Below are 22822 nucleotides of genomic sequence, written 5' to 3'. Positions count from 1 at the left end.
CAGACTGAATTTCAGCATCGACATCAATGATTCGTTTACCCACGGGAATGGATGGCTAACAGTCGCTGTTGTACGTGGTGGAACGGGAGTACCCAATGTATCCGGACTGGAAAGCTTCGTTGATCGGGACATCATAATCAAAAATAACAGGATACCCCAGTCAGAATTAGAAAACATCAAACAACAAGTACAACAGATACTGGAACAAAATAATGTGCAATCAGAAGAAGAAGATGAAGAAGAAGAAGAAGAAGAAGAAAATACAGTAATGGACTCAAACATCCCAGAGCAAACAAACAAAGAACAACACGCATCAATTAAACAATCAGAGGAAAACGAAATATTAAGACAGCCACCAGAACAAGCACAAATAGAACACGAAGTGACACACATGTCAAATATAGAAGAAAAATTTCAGCTGACATATATAGAATACAAAGACACAAATACAGACATTAGACCATTCTTGCATAGACCGCCAAATAACCCACAAGTCGAAACAACAATAAAAACTATCAACACAATCATACACAACAAAATTAATGAAAACACAACTATGGAAGAGTTACAACTACTTGTTCATATAGGAGCACTCACTACACTAAATGTAGACACTAGGCAGAGATCAGAACCAACCAACACACAGAAGACACCCACAAAACCAGCATGGCAACACAGGCTACAGATCAGAATAGAAAAACTGAGAAAAGACATCGGACAGCTAACACAATTTATAAGAAATGAAATGTCAGAAAAAAAAAGAAAATGGTTAGGTAAAATCTCACAACAAGAAGCGATAGAGCAATTAGATGAAAAGAAGCAGAAATTACAAGCATTGGCCAAACGACTTAGAAAATACAAAAAAAGTGAAAATAGAAGGAAAAACCAAACATTCAACACAAACCAAAAGAGATTTTACCAGGCAATAGATAACACACACATTAAAATAGACAATCCACCAAACATAACAGACATGGAACATTTCTGGAGCAACACATGGTCAAACCCGGTACAACATAACAGGCATGCACGGTGGATACAAGCAGAAACAGACAATATGATACCACAAATGCCTGAAGTGATAATTTTGCAACATGAAGTCACCCAGCAATTAATTCTACTCACAATTGGAAAGCCCCTGGAGAAGATAAAATAGCAAATTTCTGGCTAAAGAAGTTCACCTCAACACATTCACATCTAACTAAATTATTTAACAGTTACATTGCAGACCTATATACATTCCCTGATACACTTACACATGGAATAACTTATCTGAAACCTAAAGATCGAGCAGACACAGCAAACCCAGCTAAATATCGCCCCATAACATGCCTACCAACAATATACAAAATATTAACTTCAGTCATTACACAGAAATTAATGACACATACAACACAGAACAAAATTATAAATGAAGAACAAAATGACTGTTGCAAAGGAGCACGAGGGTGTAAAGAGCAACTGATAATAGATGCAGAGCTGACATATCAAGCTAAAACCAAACAAAGGTCGCTACACTATGCATACATTGATTACCAAAAAGCTTTTGATAGTGTACCCCACTCATGGTTACTACAAATATTGGAAATATACAAAGTAGATCCTAAATTGATACAGTTCCTAAACATAGTAATGAAAAATTGGAAAACCACACTTAATATCCAAACAAATTCAGATAATATCACATCACAGCCAATACAGATTAAGCGTGGAATATACCAAGGAGACTCATTAAGTCCTTTCTGGTTCTGTCTTGCTCTGAACCCACTATCCAACATGCTAAATAATACAAATTATGGATACAATATTACTGGAACATACCCACACAAAATCACACATTTGCTATACATGGATGATCTAAAACTACTGGCAGCAACAAATCAACAACTCAACCAATTGCTAAAGATAACAGAAGTATTTAGCAATGATATAAATATGGCTTTTGGAACAGACAAATGTAAGAAAAATAGCATAGTCAAGGGAAAACACACTAAACAAGAAGATTACAGATTGGATAACCACAGCGACTGCATAGAAGCAATGGAAAACACAGATGCCTATAAATATCTAGGATACAGACAAAAAGTAGGAATAGATAATACAAATGTTAAAGAAGAACTAAAAGAAAAATATAGACAAAGACTAACAAAAGTACTGAAAACAGAATTAACAGCAAGAAACAAGACAAAAGCTATGAATACTTACGCTATACCAATATTGACCTACTCATTTGGAGTAGTGAAATGGAGTAACACAGACCTAGAAGCACTCAATACACTTACACGATCACAATGCCACAAATATAGAATACATCACATACATTCAGCAACAGAAAGATTCACATTAAGCAGAAAGGAAGGAGGAAGGGGATTCATCGACATAAAAAACCTACATTATGGACAGGTAGACAATTTAAGAAAATTCTTTCTAGAACGAGCAGAAACTAGCAAAATACACAAAGCAATCACTCATATAAATACATCGGCTACACCACTGCAACTTCATAACCACTTCTACAAGCCTTTAGATCACATAACATCAACAGATATGAAGTAAGTAAATTGGAAAAAGAAAACACTCCATGGCAAGCACCCGTATCATCTAACACAGCCACACATCGATCAAGACGCATCCAACACATGGCTAAGAAAAGGCAATATATACAGTGAGACAGAAGGATTCATGATTGCAATACAGGATCAAACAATAAACACCAGATATTACAGCAAGCATATTATTAAAGATCCCAATACCACAACAGATAAATGCAGACTTTGCAAATAACAAATAGAAACAGTAGATCACATCACAAGCGGATGTACAATATTAGCAAATACAGAATACCCCAGAAGACATGACAATGTAGCAAAAATAATTCACCAACAACTTGCCATACAATATAAACTAATAAAACAACACGTTCCCACATACAAGTATGCACCACAAAATGTACTGGAGAATGATGAATACAAATTATACTGGAACAGAACCATTATAACAGATAAAACAACAGCACATAACAAACCTGACATCATACTAACCAATAAAAAGAAGAAATTAACACAACTAATCGAAATATCCATACTCAATACAACAAATATACAAAAGAAAACAGGAGAAAAAATTGAAAAATACATTCAACTGGCTGGGGAAGTCGAGGACATGTGGCATCAGGATAAAGTTGACATTATACCAATTATACTATCAACTACAGGAGTCATACCACACAATATCCACCAGTACATAAATGCAATACAGCTACATCCAAACTTTTATATACAACTACAGAAATCCGTAATTATTGATACATGTTCAATTACCCGAAAGTTCCTAAATGTTATATAACATATACCGTACAGTTAAAAGGAAGTCACGCTTGATCAAGGTCCGCGTCACATTCGATTTTTAACCAGACTTAATGTCTGAGAAAGTAAAGAAATAATAATAGAAACAAGAGTTGGATTACACCAGCTATAAAAATCTCTTTCAAACATAAAAGAATACTCCACATGTTATGTAAACAAAGTAGTGACTCCCCCCAACTAACAGAATACTATAAAAACTACACATGTATCCTAAGAAGAGTGATAAGACAAGCAAAAAGGGTGCAGAATGATGAGTACATTGACAAATCCAGCAATAAAGTAAAAGCAATGTGGAATATCATAAAAAGGGAAAGAGGGGAATTGAAAGCTTCACACATGAACATAGAAATCAAACTCAACAATGAATCTATATCTAATCGCGAAGTTGTGGTGAACTCTTTCAACAATTTTCTTTACGAGCATAGTTGAAAAATTGGTCCAAAATAATCCTAACACAGATTACCGACCAGAAAACCAAAAATATAACACATGTGCTGAGTCAATTTTCATTACCAAAGTCACTGAAAATGATGTTGCAATAGCCCTCAGAGAGTGAAAAAATTCATATTCAGCTGGAATTGATGGTATCCCAGCAGCTGTAATCAAAAATTGTGAACACACAATTGCTGAACCATCAACTCACCTCTGTGACTGTTCTTTCCAGGCAGGTATCTTCCCTGAAGCTCTGATACTTTCTAAAGTAATTCCTGTCTTCAAAAAAGGTGATAATAAAGGTATGAATAACTACAGGCCTATCTCAATCTCATCCTGCTTTTCTTAAGTTTTTGAAAAAATAATGTACAAAAAAATGATGGACTTCATTGAAAAAAAAAAAAAAAAAAAAAAAAAAAAAAAAAAAAAAAAAAAAAATTACTAAGTTTAGCTCAACATGGGTTCAGAAGCAACAAATCTACTGAAATTGCAGTATATGATTGCATAAATACGCTATTAGAACTGTTAGATAGAAAACAACCCATAACAGGCATATTTATGGATCTGTCAAAGGCTTTTGACACTGTTGACCACAAAATATTACTGAAAAAATTAGAACACTATGGTATCAGAGGAATTGCAAACAACTGGACTGCTACATTCCTAACCAATCAGATGCAGAGTGTCAGCAAGAAATATACTAATAGACAAAGCAACTCAATAACCGAAATACTGTCAAGTAATAAAACTGTAAAGCAAGGTGTTCCACAGGGCTCAGTATTGGGACCCCTACTTTTCCTCCTGTATATTAATGACTTGAGCCTGAATGTTGATGCACACAAAAAAATAATATTTGCTGATGACACAACTGTACTCCTCAAAGGGGAGAATACAGAGGCTGTGCAAAAAGCTGTGAACTTGGCCACTGGACAACTCAGCAACTGGGCTAAAATCAACAGATTAACTATCAATACCAAAAAGACAGCTTCCATGAACTTTCACACAACACAAAATGCAAATTCCTCTCAGCCATTTGTCACTGTAAATAACCATTCAATAGAAATGGAATACACATACAGGAAAGGTAAATGCCAGGATTTGTACTGGCTGTTATGCATTGAATGTACTGAAAACATGTGCTAGCCTGAAAACATTAACCAGTGCGTACTACGCTTACATACAAGCCCACCTAAAATATGGTGTAATATTCTGGGGAAATTCTCCAACTGCTCTGAGCACATTCAGAATCCAGAAGAGAGCAATGAGGATTATTACTGGGAGCAAACCCAGAGACTCCTGCAAACCCATCTTCAGAAAGTTGGAAATCCTTAAACTGCCTTGCCTCTACATTCTTGAGACTCTAAAATTTTTCAGAAACCACATAGTGCCAACTGACCCCAGAGTTGTAAAAAATAATGAAATACATGAACACAACACCAGGAAAAACGCAAACCTGCATGTTATACGTACAAACACTCAACTGTGTAAAAAGGGAGCTTTCCACATGGGCCTCCAACTATTCAACAATCTTCCCACTAGTATTAAGTCCACCGAAGACAACACAAAATTTAGCAAAGCCGTGAAGTCATATTTGTTGTGTCACTGTTTTTACTCAGTAAATGAATACTTAGAACAGTAATCTTGCTGTTTGTGTTAATTTGAAAACATTGAGCAATATAATACATTAGGATACTATATACCCGTGTTAATATATGTTACCAATGTTAAATGATATTTTCCGACATCTGCAACACACTGTGTACCATCAGATCACATGGAATAAATAAATAAATAAATTTGCAATCATTTGTGAAATTATCTGATTTTCAATTGGCTCTACAGTCAGACTGAAAGAAATGGCTAGTAGGAGTGCTTTATGGAACCATTTTAAGTCATATACTCATTAAATGAGGCAGACACAGTTCCCATAAAGGAACTGTGTCTTCAAAAATGATGATCCACATCCTAATATTGTTACAAATATTTACAATTGGTTTGATGAGCTTGAGGATAAAATAACAAATCCTCTCTGGCACCCTTATTCACCAATTCTCAATATTATTAACAAGAAATGTACTATATACTGAAAAAATAATTAATAGCCTTGAATTTCTTCAAGAATCTCACAATGAAATGAGAAAGTGTTTGAGAAACTGTAAAAAGTTCTACTGATCAAAATTAAGGATTTAAATTCCTCACTTCTTGAGATGACTCAGGCTGTTCTGGGTGCCAATTACTCCCATACATTACGAGGGTATTCATATCATATTTTTGTCAACACCCTGTACAATTACGTTTAACCTCTGGATAGCAGTACCTAATGAAATTAAAGTAAGACATTAACACCATCTACGTCTATCTTTTTACTATGCATGTGTTTTTGAAAGAAAGTATTTAACTTACCAGAAAATTTCAAGACACTTCATTGGCAATATATTACAACTATATTCTAATCTGCTTGATGTTCTATTATGGTACAAAAATTACATTCAACAGAGGAGAAGAAGCCAAAATTTCTGGGGCACTAAATAAGGTGAAAGAGTTTTGAATACAACAATGCAGTGCTTTAACCTGAGGAAAAAGAACGAAACATATGTCTATCAGAGTGATCGTGAAGCATTCTTAAGCTATATCCTTCACGTTGGTTGGATGGTTGGTTTGGGTGTCAGAACAGCGAGGTCATTGGTCGCAACGGATTAGGGAAGGATTGGAAAGGAAGTCAGCCGTGCCCTCTGAAAGGAAACATACCAGCCTTTGCCTGTGGCGATTTAGGGAAATCACAGAAAACCTAAATCAGGATGGTCAGACACGAGTTTGAACTGTCATCCTCCATAATGTGAGTTCAGTAGAGCTGTTCTGTGAAACAGAATTTGAATTTAACAAATAATGTGAAGGCAAAAATTTCACACTGAAAATTAAATATGAGGTAAGTGATTTATATGCATTTGTGATACAGAGTGGACAACAACATTATAACTTGTGAAAAGGAAAAAATCAGTGCAAAAGATGTTGAGAATTGTACTGAAATCATGGTACAAGACAAACTTCACCTTTGTTTTAAATCAATGGCAAACATGGCATCAACAATCAAACGTATTACCTGAGGGCACAGTCTTCTCGTCGTGCTAATCAGATTGACAGTTGCAAGTTTATTTTACTTACTTTTATTTAATTTTTTATATTTTTTCATAGCTCTCATACCCCATGTGCACTCTGCAGTTTTTTTTTTTTTTTTCAGTGGCTGGTTGTACTTCCATCCAATGGTCTTATTATTTTTTCATTACATCAGAAAACTGGTTATGCATACAAAATGAAATACAGTCTCTTTCTCACTATACCTTTATAGCAGCATCAACTAAAGTAATTTATTACTGGGTAGATTATTACTTCTGTTATTTGCATCTTGCTATTTTTCTTTATACACTGCTGGAAAAAATTCAACATCCTCAACAACAGTGTTCAGCGATGTCAGAGTATTATATGTGCATGAAAAAATTCAACACCCTCAAAAACAGTGTTAGTGATATCAGAGTATTATATGTGCATAGTGAGGGGTTGTGATGTTAATGATTTATTTGTTGCAGTCATCAGTAATCTGATGGTGCTCAGGAGGCCTGTCTGCACACCCTCTGTCTTATCTCTATGGGCAGTAAGTGTGCCGAGTTCAGAGGGGACCAGCATTTGCAATATTCACTCTAGGTCACTACTACAATCTGTCAATGAGTATGTACTACTGCTGAACAACTTCAGCCACTTGAAAATGGTCGATTTGTGGGCCTGCGTGAAGGTGGATGGACATATCAACAGCGTTGCACATGTTGGGCACAATGTTTCGATGCTGTATTTCTGCTTTCAACAGTGATCTGTGGGACAGATCATTGTTCTGGATGTCTGCACACTACAGATGCACATCAAGATTGACACATTGTGCAAGCAGCAATGGCCAACCAAACATCATCCAGGGAAGAAATCTGGGCACATGTGGCACATACTGTGTCACCAAGGACCACTGGGAACCTTCTGCTTGGAGCAGGACTAGGATCACATGTGTCTCTGGCCAGGCTACCACTAACACCACAATACTGCCAAGCATGGCTACCCTGGTTTCATGAAGAGTCACCTGGATAGGGGAATGGCACTCTGTTGTCTTCAGTGATGAAAGTCGGTTCTGTCTGTACGGGAGAGAGAGTCATACGCATGTATGGCACAGACCTGGTAAACTGCCTATTCCAGACTGCATCTGACCACGACATATACAGATCCTGTTCCAGGTTTCATGGTGTGGGGTGAGGGCACCAGTTACAATTCATGGTCACATTATTTTGATGTTTCTGTACGGTAAAGTAACCAATGTCCACTACATCGCACTGGTTGTTACCACTGTGCTACTGCCAATTCTTCGACAGCAAGGTTATGTGCTTTTTCAGCAGGAAAAAGCAAAACCACATATGGCTGCAGTGATATTAAGTGATCTTCGTGATGTACAAAAACTACACTGGTCAGTAGGATCAGCAGATCTCTTGCTAATTGAACACACACAGGACATGGTGAAGCAGGAACTTACTCATTCTCCAGATTCACCAGAATCTGCAAGAACCATTGCCAAATTGCAAGAAAAGGTGCAACTTATAAGAGACAGTCTATTGCAGGATGCTATTCAACACCTTTACGATCATTTGCATGTGAAAATACGTGCTTGTACACTGTGTATTGCTGCAGCTCTTTGGGCAGCCTTTACTGGGATGTGTGCTTCAATTGGTCCAAATATGATACATTTATGCTCCAAAAATGATGAACTGTCAGATCACTTGTCAATAAAATGACTTTGTACTTGAGGCTATTGCAATGTAATTATTTCCACATTATTTTACCATCCATACTGGTTTCTGCATTTCATTCCTTCACATCTTTTAGCCAGTCTCTACTGTATCTTCCTGCTCCATTACCCAAATTTCTTCATCATATAACGAAGTGTGCATATGACACAGCAGATTTATTTGGGAGAAGTGGAGTTCAAACTCAAATCCAGTCATCTCAATAGAGATTTTCCATTGTTTCCCTAATTAGTTCAGACAAATGCTTAGTTGGTTTCTTTTATAGGGATGCAGCCTACTCTTTTCCACTTGCAGGGATATGAGGTCTAATTGCCCATTAGTACAGAGTTTCTGGCCACTAGATCTATTGCTCATAAGACCACTGTTGTTAAAATATTTTCCTATTATTGAAGTTCTGTTCTGTTATGACTTATCTTTTTGCAAACAGAGTTGTGTTCAGGGTGCCTAAACGTCCAAAGAGCCAGAGTTTCACTATCTTGTGACCAATAGTTCAGGAGTTATTAGCATTTTATTAAAATCAGATTGAAATTAAGATCTGCTCCAGATCGAAGCTACAGACAGCAAATTTGGGGTCTAGTTAGATGTTATATTCACGGGGTTAGTACAGTTTTGTAATTGGAGCAGTAGTTTATGAGTTATTTCTGTTTCTGATTGTATAATTGTAGATTATCTAGTACTATCTTTGGTTAAGGATCAAAACTATTAATGACATTGTGTAAGGCAGTCCAAATAAGGAATCTGTGCCAAGTTTGACGACCTTAAGACCAATAATGCATGGCGCAGGAATTCTGAAGGATCTTGTGCAAGTTGTAAAAACAATATTCGATCAGACAGAAAAATTCCTAGAGGCGCAGTTTTATGGATAGGGAGATAGGCTTTGCATTAAGGAGAAAGCATGCAACCTCCTCCTAAGGAAAAATTACAAGGAGTTGGTAATATATACACGGTACAGGAATTACGGCATGGGAATTAGTAGACAGTCAAGGTACAGAGCGTCCACGTCGCTCAATTCTCTGATCCGTAGAAGCTGATTAAGTTATAGACAAAATTTTTTCAGCCAAGCCGCGATGTGTTGTAAAAATACTTTGAAAATTTTATGGAAAGTTTTGGACATACTCTTTGGAGTATTCACTGAGTGGAGACATAGTAATTCTGAGTTCCAAATTAGCTCAATGAACTATAACTTTCACAGGTGTATTGGACTTCTGATTTTGAACTGTTAAATAATATGATAACTTGAAATGAAAACAGCGTGCAACACCAATACACTTCAGACATTTAAGAGTGTTCGTGTTTTAAGGTGCATACACATTTTATAATCTTTTACTATTTCTTATGCTTCAACTGATTGGGTGTTAGAAATTTTTATAGATTTTGTATTGGGTTGTTCTGAATAAGAATAAGTGCATCTTGTACTAGAATATATGAACTATTTGATAACACACTGTTCTGGCTGTTGTCAGTTTTCGTAATCAGTGTTGCTACTTCTCAATCAAGTAGCTCCACTATTGGCCACACAAGGGCTGAGTGCACCCCACATGCCAACAGCACTTGGCAGAACCAGACGGTGACCCATCTAAGTGCTATCCAAGCCCGACAGCACTTAACTTCAGTGATCAGACAGGAACCATTGTTACCACTGCGGCAAAGCCATTGGTCATTTATTCTTACACCCAAGTCATAAATTAGTAAGCACACATCACACACTTGTGAGGAATTAAACTAAGCATTTAACCAAATATTTATAACAATAATAATTATCATCATTACAGCAAACATGCAAGCACCTTCTTTACAATCAAGATATTGTTCCCTCATGACATCAAAGTCAATGAGGTATTAAACTTTAACACACACTTCCTTTTGCAATTCTATACACGTATCATTGTGACTTTCTGAATCGAATGGTAAGTGTTGTTATGATGATAATACATATCAGGATTGAAACTGCTATAACCCTGTATATCATACTTGGATATGTGCCACGAGTGTGGCCACCAGCACGCTAGATTCAAACACTCTGCCATCACCATCTGTGCGAGCCAGCCTCCCAAGGCTGCCCACGACTTGTGCAAGCAGCACAGCACCCATCACCCAAGCTTTTCCCTGTATAAGGACAGTGCAGCAGGCACTACTCGCCCTCAGATGTATTCAACAGATTTGTATTTCTTCTATGCTTGTGTGTTCTTCAATGTGGATTAATAAATTTTTATCTTTGGTGGCCACACTATTACTTATGTCTTACATTATGACAGAAACCAAAAGTATTCCTAAAATTTTCAAGGAATTTATTAGCAATAGACTGAGAGAAATGCAAATATGGCACTGGTTATGTTGATTCTTAACACATTCATCACAGTCAGTTCAAAAGCGAAGAACCACCATGAATAAATAAAGTTCTGTTTGGGGCACTGTTGGTTCATACAGAAAAGAACATCATGGCAATCTGACCAGCTTTTAGTTTTAGCAGCAAAAATTATGATTGTTGAAAGTTCAAAATTTTTATGCAATTTGATGTGGTTAGAAAAATCAAGGTAATTTTATTGAGGCATGCTGTTATGAAAGACTCCAATGACACACAAACTGCATTAAACTATTCGTACATTTGTTTTATAATCCCAATTTGCACGAAACATAGAACAACCACAGAAAAATTAAATTTCAGCACAGTTACTGGCATAAACAAATGCTAGTAATAATCTTTTAATTACTGATGAGCCTTTATTCTTTTTGTCTGGCTAGTAATACTATAACTATGACCACAAGCATCACCACAAATGACAATGATGATGACGACGACGACGACGACGACGACTAGAACTACAACTGCTACTAGCACCAGCACCAGCACCAGCACCGCCGCCGCCGCCGCCGCCGCCGCCGCCGCCGCCACCACCACATACTAACCTTTAATGTAACTGATGCACCAGCTTTTATTAAATACTCCACAATGGCATTACGGCCAGCTTGTGCTGCTAGTATGAGAGGTGTATTTTGGTCCTGATCCATTAAATCTATCTGTGCACCAGACTGTAGCAATATGTGGACTGCAGCAAGGTTCCCTTCACTAGCTGCTATGTGGAGTGCACTTCCCATATTAGCTTCTTCAAATGCATGGTTAGCAGCTATTCCCGAAGCTGTGAAAAGAAACGAAATTTAAAAAATTGTCCCCATTTCTCAATGTATATTTTAGAGAATGAGGGCAATCACAGATGGCCTTCAGGCAGATCTTTGCAAGTGAATATTCGCACGCACACACACACACACACACACACACACACACACACACACACACACACACACACACACACACACACACACAGAATATTATGGCTCCCCACAGCACCTGCTCCTCACTTTATGAACTGATGAACTGTGTCTCACATATTTGATTCTCCTCAACAGATACCAGATAATTTTATTTCCAGAGTCGGTGACCGCATTAACAATTCACACAAGCCATTCACACCAAGCACAATGTTCACAATGTTCCTACCTCATATGCAGGTTGATATCCTAGAGCTGACAAGGTAGCATATTAGATTATGGACAAATGACAGCACAGTCGGGCAACATAAATGCAGATGCTTTCCTCAGCTTACCACTGAATATATTGAATAAAAAATTCTCATGTTTCCAGCCACAACAGGTGATTCCATTGTCAAGTGGTATGATGGCCAGTGGGCTGCTGGCATGCCACTTATATACACTAGCTGCTGGCTGTGACATCAATGGTTCCCACGGCATCACCATATATGGGCATAAGCTGACTCTGTGTTTGATTCGCATGCTTCGATCGTGTCACTGCTGGATCACACGTAATACTCAGCTGCAAACCACTGTCTCTATTTAGTGGGTTACCAGTGATTTTTGTTTCAATGGCTTCTTTAATTACAAAATCCCAGAAGCCGTTAGTGTGAGCCACAATGGTTGCTTCACCAAACTGGCAGCCATGATTTAAATCATACTCAGCTACAGCAGACTTCACACGGTAGTGTTGGCAATAAAACCTCTCACTGTTCCACAGTGTGTATATCTATCCACACTCACAAGGTATCTTGTAGACCCCATGCGTTATGAGCCCTGCTGTGTCTTTAACGGACAATGCATGTAGGAGCATGAGAGGTTTTATGCCTATGCTACCCTGAGATATCTGCTTTAGCAGAGCACTCTTTAAAAAATGAATACCAGCTAAAATTTAATGAAACATCCGTAATGGCTTACATTATTGTGTTCTGGGATTGTGGAATTAATGAAGCCATTGAAATAAATATCACCGGTAACACCCTAAATACAGACAGTGGCCTGCAGCTGAGCACGGCAATAGCACTGCTGAAGCATGCACATCGAACGCCCAGTCACCTTATGCCCATTTATAATGATGGTGTGGCCACCAGTGATGTCATAGCTGGCAACTAGTTTATGTAAGTGGCATACCAACAGCCCACTGGCACTCACATCACTTGACAATTGTCAAGGAGTGCCTGGTCGAAAGCTCATGTAATTTTAATCACTTGATGTGACTGGAAATACAAGAACTTTTTAATCTATGTTACCGCCGCCAGACTCTGCATTCTTACATCACTGAATATATTCATTATATTCTTAATATCAACTATGTCTTCTTCTTCCAATTAGTCCAGTAATTCCATGTTGATGTTTTCATTGTGTAATAATTCATCCATTGAATTTTGAGAGTGGAGCAGAATTTTTTTTTCCTGTTTCTAATGTTTCCAACATACATCTTCCAGCAGCCATCTTCGGAGTGAGCCAACTGAAGCTACAGTATGCAACTGTACTTGTTCCACCATTTTAAACCACAGAAAACAAGCACCAGACACTGTATTCATAAACTGAACCTGTGGATACATGGTCGATCCATGCTGGGATATTGATATGTCATTATTAACTGTATTGTTGCTATGTCTTTGCAAGTTTATTAAAGAAAGGGGCAGAATCCATTATACGCCTAGGCTGAAACTGCTGTCTTTGACAATTAAATTCTTTGCCAAACTAATTTCAACTGCTTCTTTCATTACAGAGTCCCAAAAAATGATATATAGCACTATAATTTCACCTCTTTTGTACTTCACAGTGCGACCAGTATCGATGTAGTGCTCTGTCATGACCAATTTGTTGGGCTGTAAGATTTGGGTGTATCTATGGTGTTCCATACATCTTTCCTGGCTTGAACGAGCTGTATGCCTGATATGCGAAATGCCACACTTGCAGGAGATCCTGCAAATGCCGGCCTTGAAGTGTATCAAGTTAACTACAACAGAATCCTAAAGTGCTGCTGTCTTGACCCTACACTGTAGACAGAAGCATTTTCGGGTTTCGTCAAAGGTAACTTAATGCTCCCGCCCAACAAATCAGCTGAGACAGAGCACTAAACTGATACTGGTAACTCTATGCAGCACAAAAGAGTTGAAATTCTAGTGCCCACTTCTTTTTTTTTTTTTTTTTTTTTTTTTGGGTCTTGGTGATGAAAGAAGCTGCTAAAATTCATTTGGCGAAAATTTTCATTAATAAAGATAAACACCGCCGCAAGCCGGTCCCAAGCCCGGGCCCATCTAAAAACAAGAGGATGGGGAAGTGTGGAGGGGGAGGAGTAACAACCTCGTAAAAAAACCAGGGTCCGTCCGGCTCCAGATGGTAGCACCCTGTCATAGGGCCCCTGCCTAGGGTTACTAGGTGAAACCCAGCCAACGGTCTCAATGGCGGAAGAGGAACAATTTCCCAACGGCAGAGAGAGCGGAAGAGCTAACTCCAGGGCTTACTACCTTGGTTTTAATTTCGGATTCGGGGCAACCCGATCCCCCAATTTATTATCCAACAATTACTGCAAAGCATGATGGGAACGTCGTCAAAGATAGACACTACTCCAAGAGGTAGACCGAATGGCAAATCCTCCGTTGTTCGTAGAAACAATGCAAAGGGGTCAAAGGATTTTGGAGGACCCCAACCAACATGTATGCAGCCCTCAACACTGAAATTTAAGAAAGCAACTATGTTTGCAACCCTAAATGTAAACTCTCTAATTAAAGTAGGAAAATTGAAATTATTGATTGAAAAGCTGAACCAGAAAGAAATTTTAATATGTGCATTACAAGAAACAAGGTTTTTAGATGAAACTGCTTTAGATTTTGAAAACTATCGTTTATTTAAAGGAAAACCAGGTAAAATCTTAATGAAACAAATGCCATACCTGGGAACAGCATTTCTGGTACATCACTCAATTTTAGATTCAGTTACTAACTTCTACTCGAGCTCTGAGAGACTATCCATTCTTGAGATTAAATGTAAAAACAAAGGATACTCTATAATCAACTGCCATGCACCCATAAACCAGGACAACAAAAATAACCCGGAGAAAGTTGAAGAATTTTGGGAGATACTTGAAATGGAACTGGATAGATGCTCAAAGAAGAACATAAAAATGTTAGTAGGCGATTTTAACGCACAAATAGGAAGGGAGAAAAAATACCATGGAACAGTAGGCCTCTTCCCAGGTCACAAAAGAACTTCAAAAAATGGAGAAAGGCTTATAGAGGTATGTAGGCATTTCAACTTGAAAATAATGACAACACATTTCAAAAAGCTGAGCCGAAAAACTAAAACATGGAGATCACCAAATCCACTTCTCGGAGAATTCCAAATTGACCATGTGGCTATCTCACTTCATTGTCAAGAAGAAATTCAAAACACTAAAGTGCTGAAAAGCCTTGATGTTGATTCAGACCACTATTTGACTACGATTAAATTCAGACCACTCCCATTTCGAAAAGAGAAGAAAACCTTTTACAAAATTCCAAAATATAACACAGAAACGTTAAAAAATGAAGAAATTAAACAACGGTTTCAAAGAGCATTGCACAAAGATAGCGATGGCATATCCACAATAAATAAGGAAGCGGGATGGGAGGAGATCAAAAACGAAATAGTTGAAATAGCAAAAGAAAATTGTCTCGTGAAAAGAGTAAGAAGACATCCATGGTGGGACAATGAATGTGATGAGAACCTGGAGAAGAGACAGAAATTGTGGCAGAAATGGAACTCCACAAAAGATCCTCAAGATCTTGACAATTTTAAAATCCAGAGAAGAGAAACAGCTAAGCTTTTCCGTAATAAAAAAAAGAAGACAATTTCAGGATAACCTAGAACAGATTGAGGAAGACTTTAAAAGAAATAATTCTAGAGATTTCTACAAAACTTTTAGAAAACAGCTAACCAAATACCAATCCCCAAATTTATGTTTTAAAGATGAAGAGAACAAGCTAGGTTTGACAAACAAGACTAATTGTGAAATATTAGCAAAATATTTCGAGAAGCTACTAAATTGTGAACCACCCAAAGATAAAATGAGTTTTGAAAACCACCGAAATACTAATACCGAGTCAAAACCTCCAGACGCTGAAGAAATAAAACACATAATACACAGTCTAAAAAACAATAAAGCCCCAGGTGAAGACTCCATAGTACCAGAAATCCTAAAAATAATGGATACCAACCTCCCACAAGTTTTGGAACATATGTTTAAGAAGATCTGGGACGAAGAAAGAATTCCTGAAGACTGGCAGTGTGCCCTGATACATCCACTACACAAAAAGGGGGATAAGATGAATGTTAATAATTATAGAGGGATCTCGCTACTACCAGTAGGATACAAAATTTTGTCAAGGAAATTACTTCAAATCGTGGAGCCAGTTCTGGATAAAAAAATAGGTGAATATCAAGCAGGTTTTAGACAAGGTAGATCCTGTGTTGAACAAATATTTAACCTGAAAACACTAATTCATTACAGAATCTCAAGAGGCCAGAGATTTGCAATAGTATTTGTAGATTTCAAAAAAGCATACGACTCGGTAGATAGAGAAACATTACTGAAAGTATTGGAAGAATTTGGGGTCGATACGAAAACAATTCAAATTATCAAACAGACGCTAACAAACAGTAAGGCCAAAGTTAAATTTATGGGTGAAATTTCAAGGAAGTTCGAAATTAAAACAGGTGTTAGACAAGGTGATGGTTTATCCCCAATCCTCTTCAACTGCGTACTGGAAAAGATATTGAGAATATGGAAAGAAGAACTCAAAGGCACCAAGAATGACATCAGAATTGGAACAAAAAAAGAAAAAATAGAAGTGGACTGTTTAGCTTTTGCAGACGATCTGGCAATAATTACAGAAAACGAAGAAATAGCTCAGAACTACCTGGAGAAACTACAAGAAGTTTCGGCCAGAGCTGGACTGCAGATTTCATTTGAAAAAACCATGTATATGTCTAATCATAGAAATAACAAGAAAAATCTTATTACTAAATACGGCAATATTAAGAGAGTAGAAAAATTTAAGTATTTAGGTGAAACAATTCAAGTGAATGGTTTAGACAAGAGTGCAAACCAGGCGAGAGCAAGGAAAATGGAATTTGCTTTTCAAAAAACCAAAGACATATATAACAAAAAAAACATTTCGATTCAAGCTAAATTAAGACATTATAAAACTGTCATTAGACCAGAATGCCTGTATGCATCGGAGTGCCTAACTCTTAACAAAAAGGGGGAAATAGAAAACATGGAAAAGAAAGAAAGGAAAATTTTGAGAAAAATATTAGGACCGAGAAAGATTGGAGAAGAGTACAAGCTAAAGAGTAATAAGGAAATATACAAAACTATTGAGAAAGTGAGTGAGGCAATGCGTAAACGCAGACTAACGTTTTATGGTCACCTGTTGAGGATGGATGGAAACAGACTAACAAGAAAAGTGTTTGAACATAGTAACAGGAACGAAAAAACCAACAATAAATGGATACAGATGGTGAAAAAGGATTTGGCCTATTTTAATGTCACCCGTGAGTCAATCAGGGACAGGGAAAAGTTTAGACAAATAGTGAACGAAATTAAGTGTTTTCCAGAAGAAACGAAACTAAAGAATAATAACAGGAAATGGTCGGAAGAGCGGAGGAGGAACCACTCGAAAATGATGAGGAAATATTGGGAAGAGAGAAAAAAAGATCAAAAAGCCGGGCAAGTGAATTGTTGAACGTGGTCCAAAGATGGCCGAAATCGAAAGAAGAAGAAGAAGAAAGATAGTGGTTGCAACCTAGACAAATTCTGGAATATGCTCACCTCTTTGAAAACTTGCAAAGACATTGCTACAGTACAGCTAATAGTGACAAATCTATATCCAAACATGGATCTAGCACGAAGCCACAGATTAAATTCATGAAAATGTCTCTGGTGGTTGAGTTTTCTGTGATTTACAATGACTGAACAAGTATTGTTGTGTACTGTAGCTTTGGTCAGCTCACTCTGCAGATGGCCGGAAATATACAGCCGACATAATAGAAAAAGAAGAAACAAAGACTATGCAGCTGTACTCATGAAATTTACTGGGTGAATATGGATCATGTCTACAAGAGAGAATGCCCTTGCTGTAACTGACTTATCAGAGAAATTCTATAACTACTGGGTAACTTCCCAGCAACTGAGTGTTCTGTGAGTGGCTGACTTTAAAGGTTGTAGCTCCTGCTATTAAAAGCATCCTTAGGAATCTAGTTAATCCAAAGTACCTGCTGTAGATGAGAGATCTCCTTGTTAATCGAATGGTGGCAACTCTCCTCTATACAACCTGTAAGACATTTGTGAGAATACATTATACCCAATTATTCTTCAAAATCTGTTTCTGAGGTCCTTCCCTTGCAGGGCTATTTAAAGCTCTCTTGAGTGATAGGATGTAGTTACTCTCTGCTGGCACCAATTCTACTGTGTGTTAGAAGCTGCAAATACTTTTACTCCTACAAACAGCTAGTGAATTTAAGTCCCTTAATCCAGAGTCCTATATATCTGAACAAGTCTCATACAACCAGGTTGCACAGATAGCCTTGAGGTTTCATGCTAACACAGTTTCAGTCATTCCCCTCCCCCCCCCCCCCCCCCCCCCCTACCCTCGCAACCTTAGCAGTTATAATGATGTACCCACTTTCTTTGACAGTGTGTACCGAATCACTTACTGAGATTAGTAGAATGAAGTACTCTTGGGACACACAAGACCCCAGCACAATGAACCAGAACAAACTAATTAACATTCCTGAAATTCGCATATATAGCACCAACTAGGATTCATATTATTATACTACACTATGGGTGTTGTTAGCATTAATCTTATTTTAGAGGAGCTCTATGTAGTGATTCTAATTTCAAATTCAACCTTACCGAAGCTGACACATTTCAGGCTCTCTGTAATATGGCTCTCTCTAGCCAGAACAGGTTCTGTTGATATTTTACACAGAAAGTAAATATAACTGTAGTTTGTAAATCAAAGAAAACAATGTTATAATTGCAAGAAGTTTATTTTTTCTTTGTGCACAGGGCATACTGGTATTCTAAACGGTCTCAAAATATCACTTTTACACTGTTAGCAATGTAAGTAAGGCCTGCCATAGGGATATTGTTCAACAGTTGATAATTAATTATGCCCTCATAGGTAGCAGATATTTTGGTAACTATGAACAGATTTTTATGACACTGTCAAGTCCGAGAGAAACAACATGACACCAGAAATAAAGAACACAAAGAGGCAAAGTAATGGCTCTGTGCTGCAATGCTAAGTGGGTCATAGTACTGCTAAACTCTGAACATAACGCTGAACTGATGCAAATAGAGAACTGTTGATAGACAATAGTGATATCCTAAGTAATTCTTGACTACAACAATACTATAGGTGGAATGGTTCATGCAGACCAACACCAGCCAAATTATTCTCTGCCCAATAATGATACCAGTACATGAAGTAGCCTCAGTCTCATACCATATTGTGCTTTGAGAGTGCAGATATGGATGCAGATGATGGTTATTAGTTGCTGAACTACTGTCTGTTTGCTCAATAAATCCTCTTCTTTGCAATTTCTATGCTTTTACTACAAGAATGTACAAAATGGGAAATAGTCAACAGCTTAAAATAAGATATACACAAAAATTCCTGCTTTTAAAAAGGTAAAAACAACAAGAACAGTAACAATTACAGGCAAAAGAAAATCAAAGAATAAAATACACACCCAGAGCTTGCAGTATCTTCTCTGCATTCCCTGTCTTTGCAGCAATAAACAGTGTTTCCTCCATGCTCCTACAAAAAATGTTAATTAGTAACACACAACGACTGACCTCTTAAACAACATGATAAAGTATAATGTTCTGCTAAAACAAGAAATGACTCCGGCATCATGCACTAAAAGAGAGAATAATAAAGCTATGAAACAGGCTAGTGGAATGTCATTGGTGGAATATAAAAAATGGAAGGAACAGAAGTAACAACCCACTGTATTAAGTGAAGTGTTAAATGGTTGGGGACACATAGACAAAATTGCTAAACTTTGAGACAAAGCCCTTGTTCACAACACAAAACACACACACACACACACACACACACACACACACAGTCTCAGCCAACAACGTAGTACTGGCACTGCCATTCAGCTCGCTTGAGGAGTTGTGTTGGTTGGAGTTGGCAATAGGAGGAAGGAGCTGAGGAGGGGGATGGTGGGCTGGAAGTGAGTGTGGCTGGTGGCTAGGAATGAGAGACAGCAAGTGCATGGAATAGGAATGAGGGAATGATGAGCTCCCTCTGATGCATGAATGACGAACTGGATTTCCAAAGGACTCCAGAACATGATTGCCAGTCATTTTATCCCAATAATCCACAAGAAAATGAAAGGGTTTTGTGAGTTACATGGATAGAGTCAGATCAGGAAATTTGACACTGTCGCAAGTGATGATTTATAGAGATATCAATAAAAGAAGATGTGGAGGTGAAGTTAAAGTGGCCGAAGGGTGTGTGTGAACAAAAGTAAATAGAGAGAGAGAAAAAAAAGACTATCTATATGGCTCCATACAAACCCTAATTTCTCTATCTTCACAGTCCCTACGCTAAATTTACATCGGTTTTACAGACAGACTCAAATGCTGGTTCTCTAAATTTTCCCAATAGTACCTAATGAAAGGAATGACGTCTTCCCTCCAGGCAAGTAGCAATAGCCACCTCCTGTAAGAAGGTTACAACACGAGCTGCTTTTGTTGCACCAGCATCATTGTAGTAATGACTTGTTAAGATGTAATCTATGCCACAGGTCAAGTAATTCTGGGCATGCTTCAAGGATGTGGCTGAGTGACAAGGTCACTCTGCAATTGCACCGAGTAATATGCAGCTGTGTCTGAAGTCAGTATGATCAACAGGAATGTGACAATTCTACAGCTTCTCTTTCAGAGAGGTGAAGGGATGTTCTCCAATTCTTGGTGGAGGCTTTTATCATTCAGAGTTTGTTGAGTCTGATATTGTTCATCCACTTTTCTCTCCATTTATGTACAATACGACATCTTAGATGAACCTGTAATACAGCTTCTGGGATTCGTACTGAAATCAGGTCCAGTGGAGAGGCTTCATTATTTAATATATCAGCTTGATCAGTGACTGGGATGCCAATGTGGCTCTGTGTCTAGAAGAATACCACAAAGGTTCCTGTATTGTACACATTGTACAAAAGTTCACAAATCATAGAGACCAAGACTGAGTCAGTGAGTGATTTTCAATTGTCTCAAAACTACTGAGGGAATCACTGTAGCAGTATATAGCACTCTGTCTTCAGGCCACAAGTGGCCCATCGGGACCATCTCACCGCCATGTCATCCTCAGCTGAGGATGCGGATAGGAAGTGCCTGTGGTCAGCACACTGCTATCCCGATCGTTAAGATGGTTTTCTGCGACCAGAGCCGCTACTATTTGGTCCAGTAGCTCCTCAGTTGTCATCACGAGGCTGAGTGCACCCCTAAAAACGGCAACAGCGCATGGCGGCCCGGATGGCCACCCATCCAAGTGCCGGCCACACCCGACTGTGCTTAACTTTGGTGATCTGACGGGAACTGGTGTATCCACTGCAGCAAGCCTTAAGGGAATCACTGTGCAGGAAAATATTTCTGGCAAGATGAGATCTACATGTGTGAGAGCTTTACATATTACTACTAATTCCTCCATGTAAATGTTGAATACAGTGTGAAGGGAGTATTGATCTTAAACATTTCTGTCAATAAATGAATAGCCACATCCTCATCATATACTTTGGAGTAAAGGCTGCACAGTCGTGGAGGACTGAACAGAACTTACAGTGATGAGTTTTACCATCTGCGTGATCCTCACTGCCGCACTGGAGGTCCATTTGCACTATATGTCGAGGAATACACCATGGGTAAAGCTCCACCAGTGAAGTAGGTGAGCAAGTTATCACAAACAAAAAGAGCTCCTGGTGCACGTGGTTTAGCCTAATTGCTGCTGTTGTCCCTGTTCAAACAATTCCTAAGAAGATGGGTGTTGGGATACTGGAGAAACAATGTGTAAGTCTTAATATTCTAGCCAATAATAAATTTTAACCACAGAATTAGATAAGATTTCAGGACAGTGTGTCTTTAAAGGTGAAATGTGTGCTTCAAGAAGGCGACTATTGACAGGGCTCATGTAGAAGGCTCCAACTGCAAGACTGGCTCCAATGTGGTGCACAGGGTTCAGTAGGTCTAAATCAAAAACCTGTGCATACCTGTAAATGATACACTTATAGTCTAGTCAAGCTTAATGATTGGTCAAATTTCCCTACAAGCAATCAATCTGCTACCAAAGAAGCATTTCTGAGGAAGCTTATGGAGCTTAATTTCTGCATACAGGTTGTCTTAGACTGTCTTATATGTGGTAACCATGATAGTTTGTGGTCGAACAGGAGTCTTAAAAAGTGAAAGTCGTTTATCACTTCCTCTTGTTGGTTGCTCAGATATATTTCTGGGTGCAAGTCCGTGTATGGAATTCCAAATATGTGTATTCCTCAGAATTTTGTAGGTGAAAAACCATAATTATTATTATCGGCTAATTATCAGTCTTCTGAATGTTTGAAAATTATGTTTTTCTGAGTGTAATATTGTAGCACTACCATACAAACAGAAGATGTCAACACACATTATTGGTGACACATTTTGTCCTGTAATGGTGGCAATTACGTTTATGGCAAACGCTCTTAACATTTAGCAAGCAGAATTGGTACTTTTTGCCACTGATAATAGAGTTATAAGACATGAGAAAACAGCAGAAGAATTTGTAAACAGTATTCTCCAAGGAATTATAAAATGGTTTTCAGAAAGATTTCGAAAGAACATAC

General features: G+C 38.0%; 1 protein-coding gene across 4 annotated transcripts in view; it reads right to left on the bottom strand.

Moving 5' to 3' along the window:
• LOC124722488 (serine-rich adhesin for platelets-like) overlaps positions 1-22822 on the bottom strand; it is a 365160-nt gene that overhangs the window by 133284 nt on the left and 209054 nt on the right. For all 4 annotated transcript variants that reach the window (XR_007006449.1, XR_007006450.1, XM_047247643.1 and 1 more), the window contains exons 8-9: positions 19688-19755; positions 11540-11769 (exon numbers count right to left, since the gene is read on the bottom strand). Coding sequence is in view for 2 of the 4 variants with exons in the window: in XM_047247643.1 (XP_047103599.1) it covers positions 11540-11769; positions 19688-19755 (298 nt within the window). In the remaining 2 variants the exon portion in view is untranslated. The remainder of the gene's footprint in view (positions 1-11539; positions 11770-19687; positions 19756-22822) is intronic.

Source organism: Schistocerca piceifrons, chromosome X (genome assembly GCF_021461385.2).
Source record: "Schistocerca piceifrons isolate TAMUIC-IGC-003096 chromosome X, iqSchPice1.1, whole genome shotgun sequence".
Taxonomy (NCBI): domain Eukaryota; kingdom Metazoa; phylum Arthropoda; class Insecta; order Orthoptera; family Acrididae; genus Schistocerca; species Schistocerca piceifrons.
This window is presented reverse-complemented; position numbering and strand designations above follow the sequence as displayed.